The 12,967-nt window shown below is 47.2% G+C and overlaps 1 protein-coding gene across 1 annotated transcript in view; it reads right to left on the minus strand.

The window, feature by feature from the left end:
• Positions 1-337: 337 nt before the first annotated feature.
• Positions 338-12,967, minus strand: part of DMRT3 (doublesex and mab-3 related transcription factor 3) — a 35,488-nt gene continuing 22,858 nt past the window's right edge. The window contains exon 2 of the mRNA XM_030192376.1: positions 338-1,302. Coding sequence (XP_030048236.1) covers positions 338-1,302 — 965 coding nt within the window. The remainder of the gene's footprint in view (positions 1,303-12,967) is intronic.

The following is a 12,967-nucleotide window of genomic DNA, read 5'->3' on the forward strand; positions in this document are numbered from 1 at the left end:
AAAATATTCTGTTGAAACATTTCACGGTGTCTGACTTAAGGTGGACTAGGCTAATTTTCAGAGATTGGTCTGCTACAAGCTCTTTCCTGGCTTATTCCTTCCAACAGATATCCTGAGCATTGGACTTGTCCCTTCATGAATAACTAGCACTAAAGCCATAAAAACTGGCTATTTGGTATTTTCCAGTGAAGTGCAAGAAAGTAAATAAGTTATGTGTTATTGCTAAAGTACTGTGTCAAACAGTTCTTATTTTACATAATTAAAAGGGCTATGTACACGTTTTCCTTAGTTTCCTCTCAAAATCCATCAGTTCGAATCTCATGTAGTTAGCTAGTGTCTAAGAGGATGTGTTGAGTATCCTAGAGTCAGAGGAATCTGAGCGTTCATCGTAGTCATCTTCTGTATAAATCGGTTGCTTTGACACAATGGGACACCCATCTTCAGGCAGGGAGATCCTAGGATCCTCTGATGGGCGAGCAGGGAGGACAGGTGAATTTCTGAAGACACTGCTAGAATTGCTGGAGAAAGGGCTGACATACTGGGATCTCAACTGGTACTGTTGCTGCAGGGTCATGGTGTTCCACAAGGTAACGTCATTAGGCAGAAATGGGCTAGACTGGTTTCTGGCCAATGTGTTCCTAAGCATCAGTGGGTACCGTGGCGGTTGTGGGAAAGGATGCTGCAAAGGGACCGCTAGGGGATTTGGCACAACATTACCAGAGTCAGCAGAGAACCTCAGTGTGTCTGGAACCCTAAAAGCCGACCCTACAGACCACTTAGAAGATGAAATGGGATAGGAACTTAACGTATGTTCAAAAATGTGCCCATTGGAAGGCAAAACCAGACCATCTGACTCTGTGGAAGTCCTTTCACTAGTTGCTGAAGATCGGCTGGACAAAAGAACCTCAACAGCACCAACCAGGTCACCCCCACAACCTTTCAAGATTAATTCAAGAACTGTTGGCTTTTGGTTGGGAAAGATTTTTTTCAGTACTTCTAGTGGAGGTCTGTTGGCTTTCAAACTGAAGGGCAGTGATACTGTCCCTGATGGACCTTCAATCAGGAGGTGGTTCTGATCTAGCTGGTACTTGGGGCTATCAGCCCTGCTCTCTGTACTGCCGCCACCGTTTTTCTGCACTGCAAAGCCACTCTCATCCACCGAAACTATGTCAGGACTGTCAGGAGTGAAGCAGGTCTTGGTTTTAGTCACATCAGGTGAGTTCCTTGGCTCCACGTCTTTGTCACTATAAGTCTCAGCGTTGTCGGTTCCACTGCCATCAGCCAATCGCTCCTCAGCCATGTCTGTAGAGTAAACAACAGCTGGGTTAATTTTTAGATCACTGTAAATAAAACATCTCCCTCATTCATAACAGTGTGCATTGAATCCACATAATGCAGTAATTTGCTATAGATGAAAAAACCTAAAGGATCCCACTGGGAAAGTATTACAAAAAGAGTCAGAACCAGGGCCGGCCCAACAATTAGGCAAGACTAGGGAATTACCTGGGGCCGCAGCTTCTAGAAGGCAGCACAAGGCAGCTGCTGTCAAAGCAAAACGGTTAAGTACTGCCAGTCACACAAACTCAAAGAACTATCAACACCTAATTTTACTTGTAAATCAAAGGGTTATATTTAAAGCCATGGGGGTCAATATTCAGCTGTCGGTGGTGAGCATTTTGCTCACCACAAACGGCGTTATTCCTGGATATTCAAATCCAGGACCTGTGCAGGCTTCGGCTTCAAATATCCAGTTATTTTTAAGGCGGCTATCACACAGCTGCTTAAGCCGATATTCAGCCCTTAAGCAGCCATGGGTTACCGTATAAAAATAGGACAGACTTTTATATTGTCCCATTTATGCAGTAAATCTGCCACTTAAGGGCTGAATATCAGCACTTAAGTGGCCATGTTGAGATCTGGGCGTCCCCGACCGTTTTATCAAAATGAAAGATGGACACCCTTTTTAAAACACTGACTTCTGTGGCAGAATTAGCCTCAAATATTCAATGCTGGGCTATGTCCAGGAACTGGCATAGAATATGCGGGGCTAATTCATTATATGGAAACCACCTGGGATTATGTAGGTCCCAGGTAATATTAAGCCAGGACCCGCATAACACACTTATGAATATTGGCGGGGACCCACGTATATGAAAACAGCATGACCGACCAACACCCTTCCCTCCTCCCCATCATCCCTACCCCCTCTAAAGGCCCCCCAGCCTACCTTGTAATGCCTTGGGGGTCTGGAGGTCAGGCAACCATATTGGAAAATGAGATGCGACAGGCAGGAGTGAGTGAATATCACTCCTGCCTGATGGCCTTCATTAGACTATGAGGGAATTGCAAGGTAGGCCAAGGAGCCTATGGAAGGGAGAGGGGTGGGGGGGCCTAGTCTCTACTTTATTCACTTTGGGAAGGGATGAAGCAGGGGGAATTGCAACTGGGGGGGGGGAAACCCTTTGGACGCTTCTTGAGGTAACCAGGTACCAATATTTAGATCAGAGCCCGGTTAGCTCCGTGGCTAAACTTAGAAGCCTTTTTGCTGCCTTAACTTTAGTCACTTACTTCACTGGTTAGCAGTGTGAATATCACCGCTAATTGATTAAGTACTGGCTCTGCCCAAACTCTCTCATAGATTGCCCCGGCCCTAACTGGACAGTGCAGGGGAAGAGGGGTGGGGGGGCCTAGTCTCTACTTTATTCACTTTGGGAAGGGATGAAGCAGGGGGAATTGCAACTGGGGGGGGGGGGAAACCCTTTGGACGCTTCTTGAGGTAACCAGGTACCAGCCAATATTTAGATCAGAGCCCGGTTAGCTCCGTGGCTAAACTTAGAAGCCTTTTCGCTGCCTTAACTTTAGTCACTTACTTCACTGGTTAGCAGTGTGAATATCACCGCTAATTGATTAAGTACTGGCTCTGCCCAAACTCTCTCATAGATTGCCCCGGCCCTAACTGGACAGTGCAGGGGAAGTTTGCGGTGATATTCAGTAGCACTGTCAAGTTAAGTGCCAATAAATATCGCTGGATAGGCAGCCAGAAGCAATTTAGGAACCTTTCCTGCCAGTTAAATCATTTTGAATATCAGGTGGTAAGAGTTTACTTGCTTATTTCACATTTTTCATCTATTTCCTGCAGCACAGTGTTATCTGCTTTATTTGTAGAAAGGAGCTACTTACAGTAAATCTGCATACCAACTGAGTACTTTTAGAAGTGTACTTTGATTTAATTGCCTTATCATCCTATTCATCACCCACCCACCCTTTCTTCTGATTTGTTTTCTTTCCAACCCAATGGCATATTAGAAAGAAATACAGAGGCTGATAGTCTGTCCAGACATGTTTTTTTGTTTTTTTTCATTTTCTGGTTGCATCTAATTTTTTTTTAACTACTGACTGAACCGTTTAGCTTTCTTAATAATTGTTCTGTATGGTAACACTAGTGACTAAACCATTTGTTTCATTTCTGGTTGCTATCTGTACAGCCTACTAGTGGAGAGAAGCACTGCCTATTGCCTTGGGAATGTGGAACTCTTGGTTAAACTGTAAGATCCATCCTTCTAAATCTAACCAAGTAAATGTGTCAGAAGTATATAGAAATATTTCCCATTGTTTTGGGTGCCACAGGCCACAGACCACTTTCTAATTACGTTTTCCCTAAATGACCACCTGGAACAAATGGCACCTCCCAGAGTTTGGAAGGAGATCAGAGACAAGAAAAATCTGACTGCTGAGAATTTCCTAGAGGCCTTGGACTCTCCACATGTGGATGGAAAAACAGCTACATGTCAGAACAGGTTGATATTTGGAATACACACCTAGCTAAGACCTTAGAGAAAAATGGCATCACTAAAAAAAGGTCTTATGCCCCACTCACAAATGCTCACCCTAGTTTTCTCCAGAACTTTGGGCCCCTAAGTGCGAAGGACAGAAACTGGAAAGGAGATGGTGTAAATCTCGCCTATATGAGGACAGGCTGAACTGTAGGAATCACATGACAAAGTACCACCAAGCCTTAACAGCAACCAAAAACAATATTTCTCTCAATGCATCAAACAGGCTGCCAGTGGAGGAGTGGCCTAGTGGTTAGGGTGGTGGACTTTGGTCCTGGGGAACTGAGGAACTGAGTTTGATTCCCACTTCAGGCACAGGCAGCTCCTTGTGACTCTGGGCAAGTCACTTAACCCTCCATTGCCCCATGTAAGCCGCATTGAGCCTGCCATGAGTGGAAAAGCGCGGGGTACAAGTGTAACAAAAAAAAATAATTCAACCAAGCACCTGTTCAGCATAGTGAATAGCCTACTGAACCCCCCACAACAGAACCAGTCTGCCCAGTCACAAGTGAACTGCAATGATTCTGCTGCATACTTTGCCAACAAAAGTAAAAGTCTCTGCCTGAATTTACAGGCAGCCCGACCCAGCCTCTAACCAACTAACCTAGAGCGCACAAATTCGTCCCCTTCTGACACAGACATATGGGACTCTTTTAACCCAATAACAGAGGGCCTTGACAAAATCCTAAGAAACAGTCGACCAACTACCTGATCCCTCAACACCTGCCCATCAAAGATAGTGCAGCAGGCAAGCAGGGGCCTTACGCCACAAAAATCGTGAACTCCTCTCTTTCTAATGGGCAACTATCAACAGCATTAAAAAGGACAGTGGTGTGTCCTTTGCTAAAGAAGAACAACCTTGACCAGGACAAACTTGAAAATTACCGGCCAGTATCCAACATCCCATTTTTAGGGAAACTTATAGAACAAACAGTCTGTGATCAACTCAATGATTGGCTAGAAGAGAGAAACTAGCTAGATCCATGTCAATCTGGATTCAGACCCAGTTATGGAACAGAAACAGTCCTTGTATCCCTACTAAATGATCTTCACAGAAACCAAGACAATGGATTTGCCTCAGTGTTAGTACTGCTAGATTTCTCAGCAGCTTTTGATACTGTGGATCGCATTATCATGCTAGCATGACTAGCAGAAACAGGTATCAGTGGAACAGTACTTGCCTGGTTCAGATCCTATCTATGAGATCCTATCTATCAGATATTAATAAAAATATTAATTGCAATTAATCTCAGGATTAAAATGTTTAATCTTAAATTAACTGGTCCAGCATCAGACCAACATTTCACCTAATACAACATCAGCAATTAGATAGCATGGGGGATAGGGCTCGAGCAGGGACAGAGCTAGGGTTGCCAACCAGTGGCGTAGCTAGGTTTGGCAGCGGAGGGGGTTGGCCAAAATGTGCCCCCCACCTTGAGTTCTAGCCCCCTCTCACCTCCAGGTCTGGTTACGCCCCTGTTGCCAACTCCCCCTGCAGCTACACACCAGTGCCCCTCCCGGCCTGCCTGTGCTTCCATAATTGCTGCTTCAGCTGTCTTCCTCTGCCAGCCCCCACAGCTTCCCTTCCCCAACTCCTGATGATCCAACATCCATCGTTGCTGTGCCAGGATACTCTCCATCTTCTATTCCCTTCCCCAACTCCAGCAGGTCCAGCATCACAGTACATAGCTGTACCTGCCTTCCTCTGCCAGTCCCCACAGCTTTCCTGCAACCACATCCCACCTCCTCTGATGCAACTTCCTGCTTCTATGATGGCTGGAATGTGGCTACAGGAAGGCTGTGAAAGCATGGAGGAAGGCAGATACAACTATGAGCAGCAATGTTGGACCCACGGAAGGTGGAAAAGGGTAGGGAAGGCAGAAAGTAGCCTAGCACAGTAAACGTAATTAAAATGTTAAATGGCAAAAAATGATCACATTAATAGCATTAGTTAATGCCATTAATCCCCAGCCCTAGTTTCAGCCCACACAGGCCCACACTAACGGTTTCAATGTAGTAAAAGACCCAGTGCAGAAAAAATCCTGCACTAACTGTTTAGCGCAGGATAGAGCAGGGACTAAGCAGGGTATGGGTTGGATTCGGTGTGACGGCACATTGCAGTAAGCACATGATAAGTAGCATTGAAGTCAAATGCCACTCAAGAAGTCAAATGCCACTCAAGAGATGCATTAGGTATATCTGCGCTAATTGTGCTCGATATTAACACGTGGTAGGGAATTTGTATGAAAACTGCAGAGGGAATGCTGGACACGCCTCAACAGCATTTGAACTTACCACGTGTTAATTCTGGCTGTTAATGTAATGCCTGGGAATAGCGAACAAATTATCACACTTTAGAAAATGGGCCCCTAATTTAGATCTTCCCCCCAGTTTCCCTGTTTTAACTCAAAGATATTTGATTGTTGCAGTTGTCTGCGTCTTGCGGCATCTGACAACTGCAACAATCATGATGCCAGCCATGGAAGCCTAAGAAATCAAAGATATGTTTTGTATTTTCTCTATCTCAACTACTTTGTATGAAAGGAGCAGGGACTGTCAGTTGGGTATATTTGTAAAACATTACGTACCCCTGATAGCCGCATACAAAGCTATTCCTACCCAGATAAGTCCCATTGAATATCGACCCCAGTATTTTTAAGCAAGACACTTTTATTGGGTGATCCCTCCACAATTAAAAAAAAAAAAAGTCCTTTACTCAAGCAAAATCCGCAATCCACATTGAAGACAATTGGTTGTTCACAGTCCTTGGGCCATGGAGTTCTCTTTCTGCTCCTCCTCCTAACTCTTCTCTCCTGTTGGTTCCTGGTTAGGTATCACTATCTCCTCTTCTTTGTCTTCCTCACCTCCTTTAGAGGATCTTCTTGCAGAGACCACAGAGCTTCCTTTGGAAGTCCTGACACTGAGATCAATGGATTGCATTGTGTGTACTGCACTGGACTCCAAAAATACCAATCCTCTCCTTCATGGCCCTTTAATCAAAGAGGGGTATATCTCAGGGATGGAGAGAGGCATCTGGGAACCCACTTACTATCTTCCCCTCAAGAAGTGTGAATAAAATTATTTCAAAGAGTTCTCAGTCTGGGAGGCTAGGGATGCACCTGGATGATTAATCCCTCTCCACAAATAGTTCTTGAGGTCTCCAAAGTCTCTCAGGAGACAGAATAGGGTTGAACTCAGAAGTCAAGTCCTTTCTTATAACAATGAGTTGTCCTTTCTAGTCCCTTGGTCCACTGCCTCCTCTGTCGTTATTTCTAAGGATGCTCCCTTGGTCCACTATTCTCCTGTTCTCATTTGTTTGCAGCTGTCTACCTGCTCAAGCCTGCCTGGTTTAGGATGGCAGCCTTGCTCTGGTTAGTGGCCAATTGGGGCTCTTAGGCAGCAGCACCCAGGCTGTGCCAGGCCTCAACTAGTGAGCGCAGTCAGCCTCTCGTTTCCGGTCCAGACTCCTGGAAATAAAGAACCTGGGCACTGGCTTACCTGGCCCTATATATTTCCCTCCAAAAGTGAAGGTGACTCCTTCTGTCTTCTGACTGACAGTGAAAACTATCTGCCAATCCAAAACATCACACTGCGAGGGGTTACCCAGCAGCAGGGACTCCAGAATGCTCCTCATTAGTGATATAGAGGGCACACTGCTGAGGCCTTTGATGCTAAACACAATACCTACTTCAGTAACTGTGGCTAGAATGAAATGCACAATAAATTTAAAACATATTCTACCTACTAAATAATACAGGGCCACCGAGATGGGGGGCAGGGGGAGCAAGATTCCCCTGGGCCTGGTCTCCAAGGGAGGCCCAGCACCAGCAGCCCAGGTGAGATCCAGCATGTTTCCCTGCCTTCCAACCACGCCCCCCCCCCCCCCCCTGTCCTCTACTAGCCTTGAATCATTAAATAGCAGGCAGCAGCGATTAAGAGAAACTGCTCTGCTGGCCACGAGTCCTTCTTCCTATTGATTCCCTCCTCCTGTGAAGTAACTTCCTGTTTCCACATAGGCAGGATGTGGCAAGAAGAAGGACTTATGGCCGGCAGAGCAGTCTCTCTCGATCGCTGCTGTCTGCCATTTAAATGACTCCAGGCAAGTAGAGGACTGGGGGGTGGGTTGGAAGGGAGGAAAAAATGCTGGATCTCACAAGGGCTCCCGGCACCGGGCCCCCCTTGAAGACCAGACCTGGAGGAATTTTGGCTCTCCCTCTAGGTGGCCCAGTTTTAAATCTGTTGTGCATTTCATTGTAGTAACAGTTACTGAAGTAGGTACTGTGTGTGTAGCAGCAGTGGTCTCAGCAGTGTGCCCTTTATCGCTGCTACCTGCTATTCAATGACTCCAGGCAGGTAGAGGACCAGGGAGGAGGGGATGCTGTAGCAGTGGGCCCCTTAACATTGCTTGCACCAGGCCCAGCTTTGTCTCTCAGCAGCCCTGAAATAATACAAGGCAAAACTCAGCTGGTGCTTATGAGAGTTTTATCTTCGGTTGACTCTGCTAGTCAGGGATATTGTACCTTGTATGAATACTTAGAGCTCCATATTCTAAGCTTGTTTGCCATAAGTACAGAATTGGATAAAGGCTTTAGTAAAACAGGGCCTCAGTCTAGATGGCAAATCACAGTTCATAAAACAGTTTTGAACTCCTTTGGCAAAGAAATAAACAGAAGGAGTAACACTGCAAAGGACACTAACTTTCTTTTATACACAAATACAATATGTCAGACATAGACAATAGTTTTCTAAGCCAACAGTACATGTGAAGGGCAATTCTATAACTAAGCAGCCACAGGTGCACCCCTTTGCAGGCCAAAATGCAGCGAAAAGTAGCATTTACACACATAAGCACCCAAAGCGCTATTTTATAAGGGTGCACATTAACTGGTGAATTCTATATGGGTCACTCAAGGTTAAGCACTCAATTTTGTACACGGACTGAAGATCTGCACATAAACTAATTGTCTTAATTGGTGAAAACAATCAATAATTGACATTAACAAGCACTTAATTGGCAGTCATTGGGAGTTATGCGCAGATGTGCCCTACACCCTATTCTATAACACAGGAACATAATTTTCATAGCACGCAACTCCAAAGGGAGTGTGGCCATGGGAGGGGCATAGGTGGGTCATGGGGATTAAGTAGAATTTGGGTGCAATGTTATAGAATGATGTCATTTCCACACCTAACTGTCATTAGTTGGGTGTGAGCATTTACACCAGCCTTGTCAGGCATAAAACTCTAGCATCCAAAGTTAGGCACAAAAATGCATGCTGAGATAGTATTCTGTGAAGACCATTCTGCACAGAGCGAGCTTTATGGAATACTAGCTTAGTGCGGATCATCCTACTACTACTACTTGACATCTCTATAGCGCTACTAGGGTTACGCAGCGCTGTACAATTTAACAAAAAAGGGGAGGCAGTCCCTGCTCAAAGGAGCTTACAATCTAAAGGACGAAATGACAAGTTGGGGTAGTCTGGATTTCTTGAATAGTGGTTAGGTGCCGAAGGCGACATTGAAGAGATGGGCTTTTAGTAGGGATTTGAAGATGGGCAGGGAAGGGGCCTGGCGTATGGGTTCAGGGAGATTATTCCAAGCATGGGGTGAGGCGAGGCAGAAAGGGCGGAGCCTGGAGTTGGTGGTGGTGGAGAAAGGTACTGAAAGGAGTGATTTGCCTTGAGAGCGGAGGTTACGGGTAGGAACGTAAGGGGAGATGAGGGTAGAGAGGTAGGGAGGGGCTGCAGATCGAGTGCATTTGTAGGTTAGGAGGAGAAGCTTGAACTGTATGCGGTACCTGATCGGAAGCCAGTGAAGTGATTTGAGGAGAGGGGAGGTGTGAGTATATCGATCCAGGCGGAAGATAAGACATGCAGCAGAGTTCTGAACGGACTGAAGGGGGGATAGGTGGCAAAGTGGGAGGCCAGTGAGGAGTAGGTTGCAGTAGTCGAGGCGAGAGGTAATGAGAGAGTGGATGAGAGTTCGGGTGGTGTGCTCAGAGAGGAAAGGGCGCATTTTGCTAATGTTGTAAAGGAAGAAGCGACAGGTCTTGGCTATCTGCTGGATACGCGCAGAGAAGGAGAGGGAGGAGTCGAAGCTGACAACAAGGTTGCGGGCAGATGAGACGGGGATGATGAGGGTGTTGTCAACTGAGATAGAGAGTGGAGGGAGAGGAGAAGAGGGTTTGGGTGGGAAGACAATAAGTTCGGTCTTGGCCATGTTCAGCTTCAGGTGACAGTTGGACATCCAGGCAGCAATGTCGGACAAGCAGGCCGATACTTTGGCCTGGGTTTCCGTAGTGATGTCAGGTGTGGAGAGGTAAAGCTGGGTGTCATCAGCATAAAGATGGTACTGGAAACCATGAGATGAGATCAGCAAGCCCAGGGAAGAGGTGTAGATTGAAAAAAGAAGGGGTCCAAGTACAGATCCTTGAGGAACTCCAACAGAGAGCGGGATGGGGGTGGAGGAAGAGCCATGAGAGTGTACTCTGAAGGTGCGGTGGGAGAGATAAGAGGAGAACCAGGAGAGGACAGAGCCCTGGAACCCAAAAGAGGCCAGTGTGGCGAGAAGTAAGTTGTGATTGACAGTGTCAAAAGCGGCAGATAGGTCGAGGAGGAGGAGGATGGAGTAGTGACCTTTGGATTTGGCAAGGAACAGGTCATTGCAGACCTTAGATAGTGCCGTTTCTGTCGAGTGTAGGGGGCGAAAGCCGGATTGAAGCGGATCGAGGAGAGAAAATCAAGGCAACGGCTGTGAACGGCGCATTCAAGTATCTTGGAAAGGAAGGGTAGGAGGGAAATGGGGCGGTAGTTGGAGGGACAGGTAGGGTCAAGTGATGGTTTTTTGAGCAGAGGTGTGACTACAGCGTGCTTGAAGGTGTCAGGGACAGTTGCAGTGGAGAGAGAGAGGTTGAGGATATGACAGATGGGGGGGGGGGGGTTGACAGTAGGAGAGATGGTGTTAAGTAAGTAGGTGGGGATGGGATCCGAGGAGCAGGTGGTGCATTTTGAAGAGGAAAGAAGATGGGCGGTTTCCTCTTCGGTGATCTCAGGAAAGGAGGAGAAGGAGGCATCGGTAGATTGGTTGAGGGAGTGGGCTATAGGGTGAAGAGGAGGAGATGGTTTGGTGGTGAATTCGAGGTTGATCTTCTGCACCTTGTCGCGGAAGTAGTCAGCCAGTGATTGAGGAGAGAGTGAGGGGGGGTGGGAGCGGAGGGCACTTTGAGGAGGGAGTTGAGGGTGGCGAAGAGACGATGAGGGTTAGAGCTGAGGGAATTAGTCAATTGAGTGTCATAGTCCTGTTTGGCGAGGAATAGGGAGGACTGGAAGGAGGATAGCATGAATTTGTAGTGAATGAAATCAGTATGGGTGCGAGATTTCCTCCAGAGACGTTCAGCCGATCGGGCGCAGGAACGAAGCTAGCGGGTGCAAGTGGTCAGCTAGGGCTGGGGATTAGTACGCCTAGTGGGACGGGAGATGGTTGGTGCAAGGGCATCCAGAGGAGAGAGTGGCATTGTAAGTGGAGACGGCCTTGTCAACAGACTTGGAGGACAAGATGAAAGGGAGGAGATCAGAGACACTAGAGGATAAAGTGGGAGGGTCGACAGCCTGGAGATTCCTGGAAGTAGTGGTTAATATAGGGCGGGACTGAGGGGGAGGGTGATGAAGTGTGAAGGTGATCAGGTGATGGTCAGAGAGAGGAAGAGTTGAGGCGCAGAAATTGAAGGGTGAGCAGGTAGAGGAGAGGACAAGATCAAGACAATGGCCAGATTGGTGAGTAGGGGTGGTGGAGCTCAACTGGAGGATGTTAGAGTGAGGAACTGAGAAGCGTATGTGTTGGATGGGTTATTGGTGTGTATGTTAAAATCTCCAAGAATGAGGGATGGGGATGAGGGCTCAAGAAAGACAGAGAGCCATGCGTCAAAGTCGGTGAGAAAGGAGGGGAGGGACTTGTTGGGGGGTCGGTATATGACTGCAACTCTGAGTGGCAACCTGCTCCTAACTTTGGTTGACCTACACAGAATTTTCCACTAAGTGCCATAGGATGTAACGGCAAGGCAGGGGCGTAGCCAGACTTCGGCGGGAGGGGGGTCCAGAGCCCAAGGTGAGGGGCCACATGTTAGCCTTCCCCCCCCCCCGCCACCACCACCACCGACAACTTTGACCCTCCCCCCCCCACTGACCCTCTCAACCCTCCCTCCTGCTGCCAACTCTCTCCCATCGTCGCCTACCTTTGATGGCGGGAGATCCCAACCCCCGCCAGCCGAGGTCCTCTTCTTCTGGCACAAGGTGTCATTCTGTTTCTGCAAGTCAGACTCACAGAAACAGAATGAAGCCCTGCGCCGGAAGAAGAGGACCTTGACTGGCAGGGGTTGGGTGGGGGAGGGTTGGCGGTGGGAGGGGGGTCAAGAGGGTCGTCGGTAGGGGGGATCCAGGGCCAAATCTACGGGGACCCAGGCCCCCGTGGCCCCATGTAGCTACGCCACTGCGGCAAGGGGGGGCATACATCTGGGCGAAGCATGGGGGTCATAGGCGGGGCTCCCATTACATGTCAAACTACATCTTTTCCCAGTTAGCTTAGTAGGGTTTAAAGAAGGTTTGGATAATTTCCTAAAAGAAGAGTCCATAAGCCATTATTAAGATGAACTTGGGAAAATCCACTGCTTATTCCTAGGGTAAGCACCATAAAGTCTGTTTTACTGTTCTGGGATCTTGCCACATACTTGTGACCTGAACTGGCCACTGTTGAAAACAACATACTGGGTTTGATGGACCTTCATTCTGTCCCTGTATGGCAATGCTTATGTTCACAAAATGAATTAACCCTTCACTCATCTACTACACGTGTCTTGAACCTCTAAGAGAACACTTACAAGCCTAGTATGTTTCCCAATTTTTCACCACTGTAGGAGATTTTGTCAGAGCTTTGTATGTTTTGTTTGATCTACAAAGATGGCTTTTTGTTTATTGGTTTGCTTTTTGTCCCTGTGGAAGTGCTCTCCTGGTTGGTTTGTAGCAGGCCTGGATTTAGAAACAGACAAAATAGGCAACTACCTTGGGTGCCAGATTTTGAAAGCACAAAATACGCAGGTAAAAAAGGAGCCTATTCCTTATTACTTTAGGGCCATCGGC

This window comes from Microcaecilia unicolor, chromosome 2 (genome assembly GCF_901765095.1).
Source record: "Microcaecilia unicolor chromosome 2, aMicUni1.1, whole genome shotgun sequence".
In the NCBI taxonomy this organism is placed as follows: Eukaryota; Metazoa; Chordata; class Amphibia; order Gymnophiona; family Siphonopidae; genus Microcaecilia; species Microcaecilia unicolor.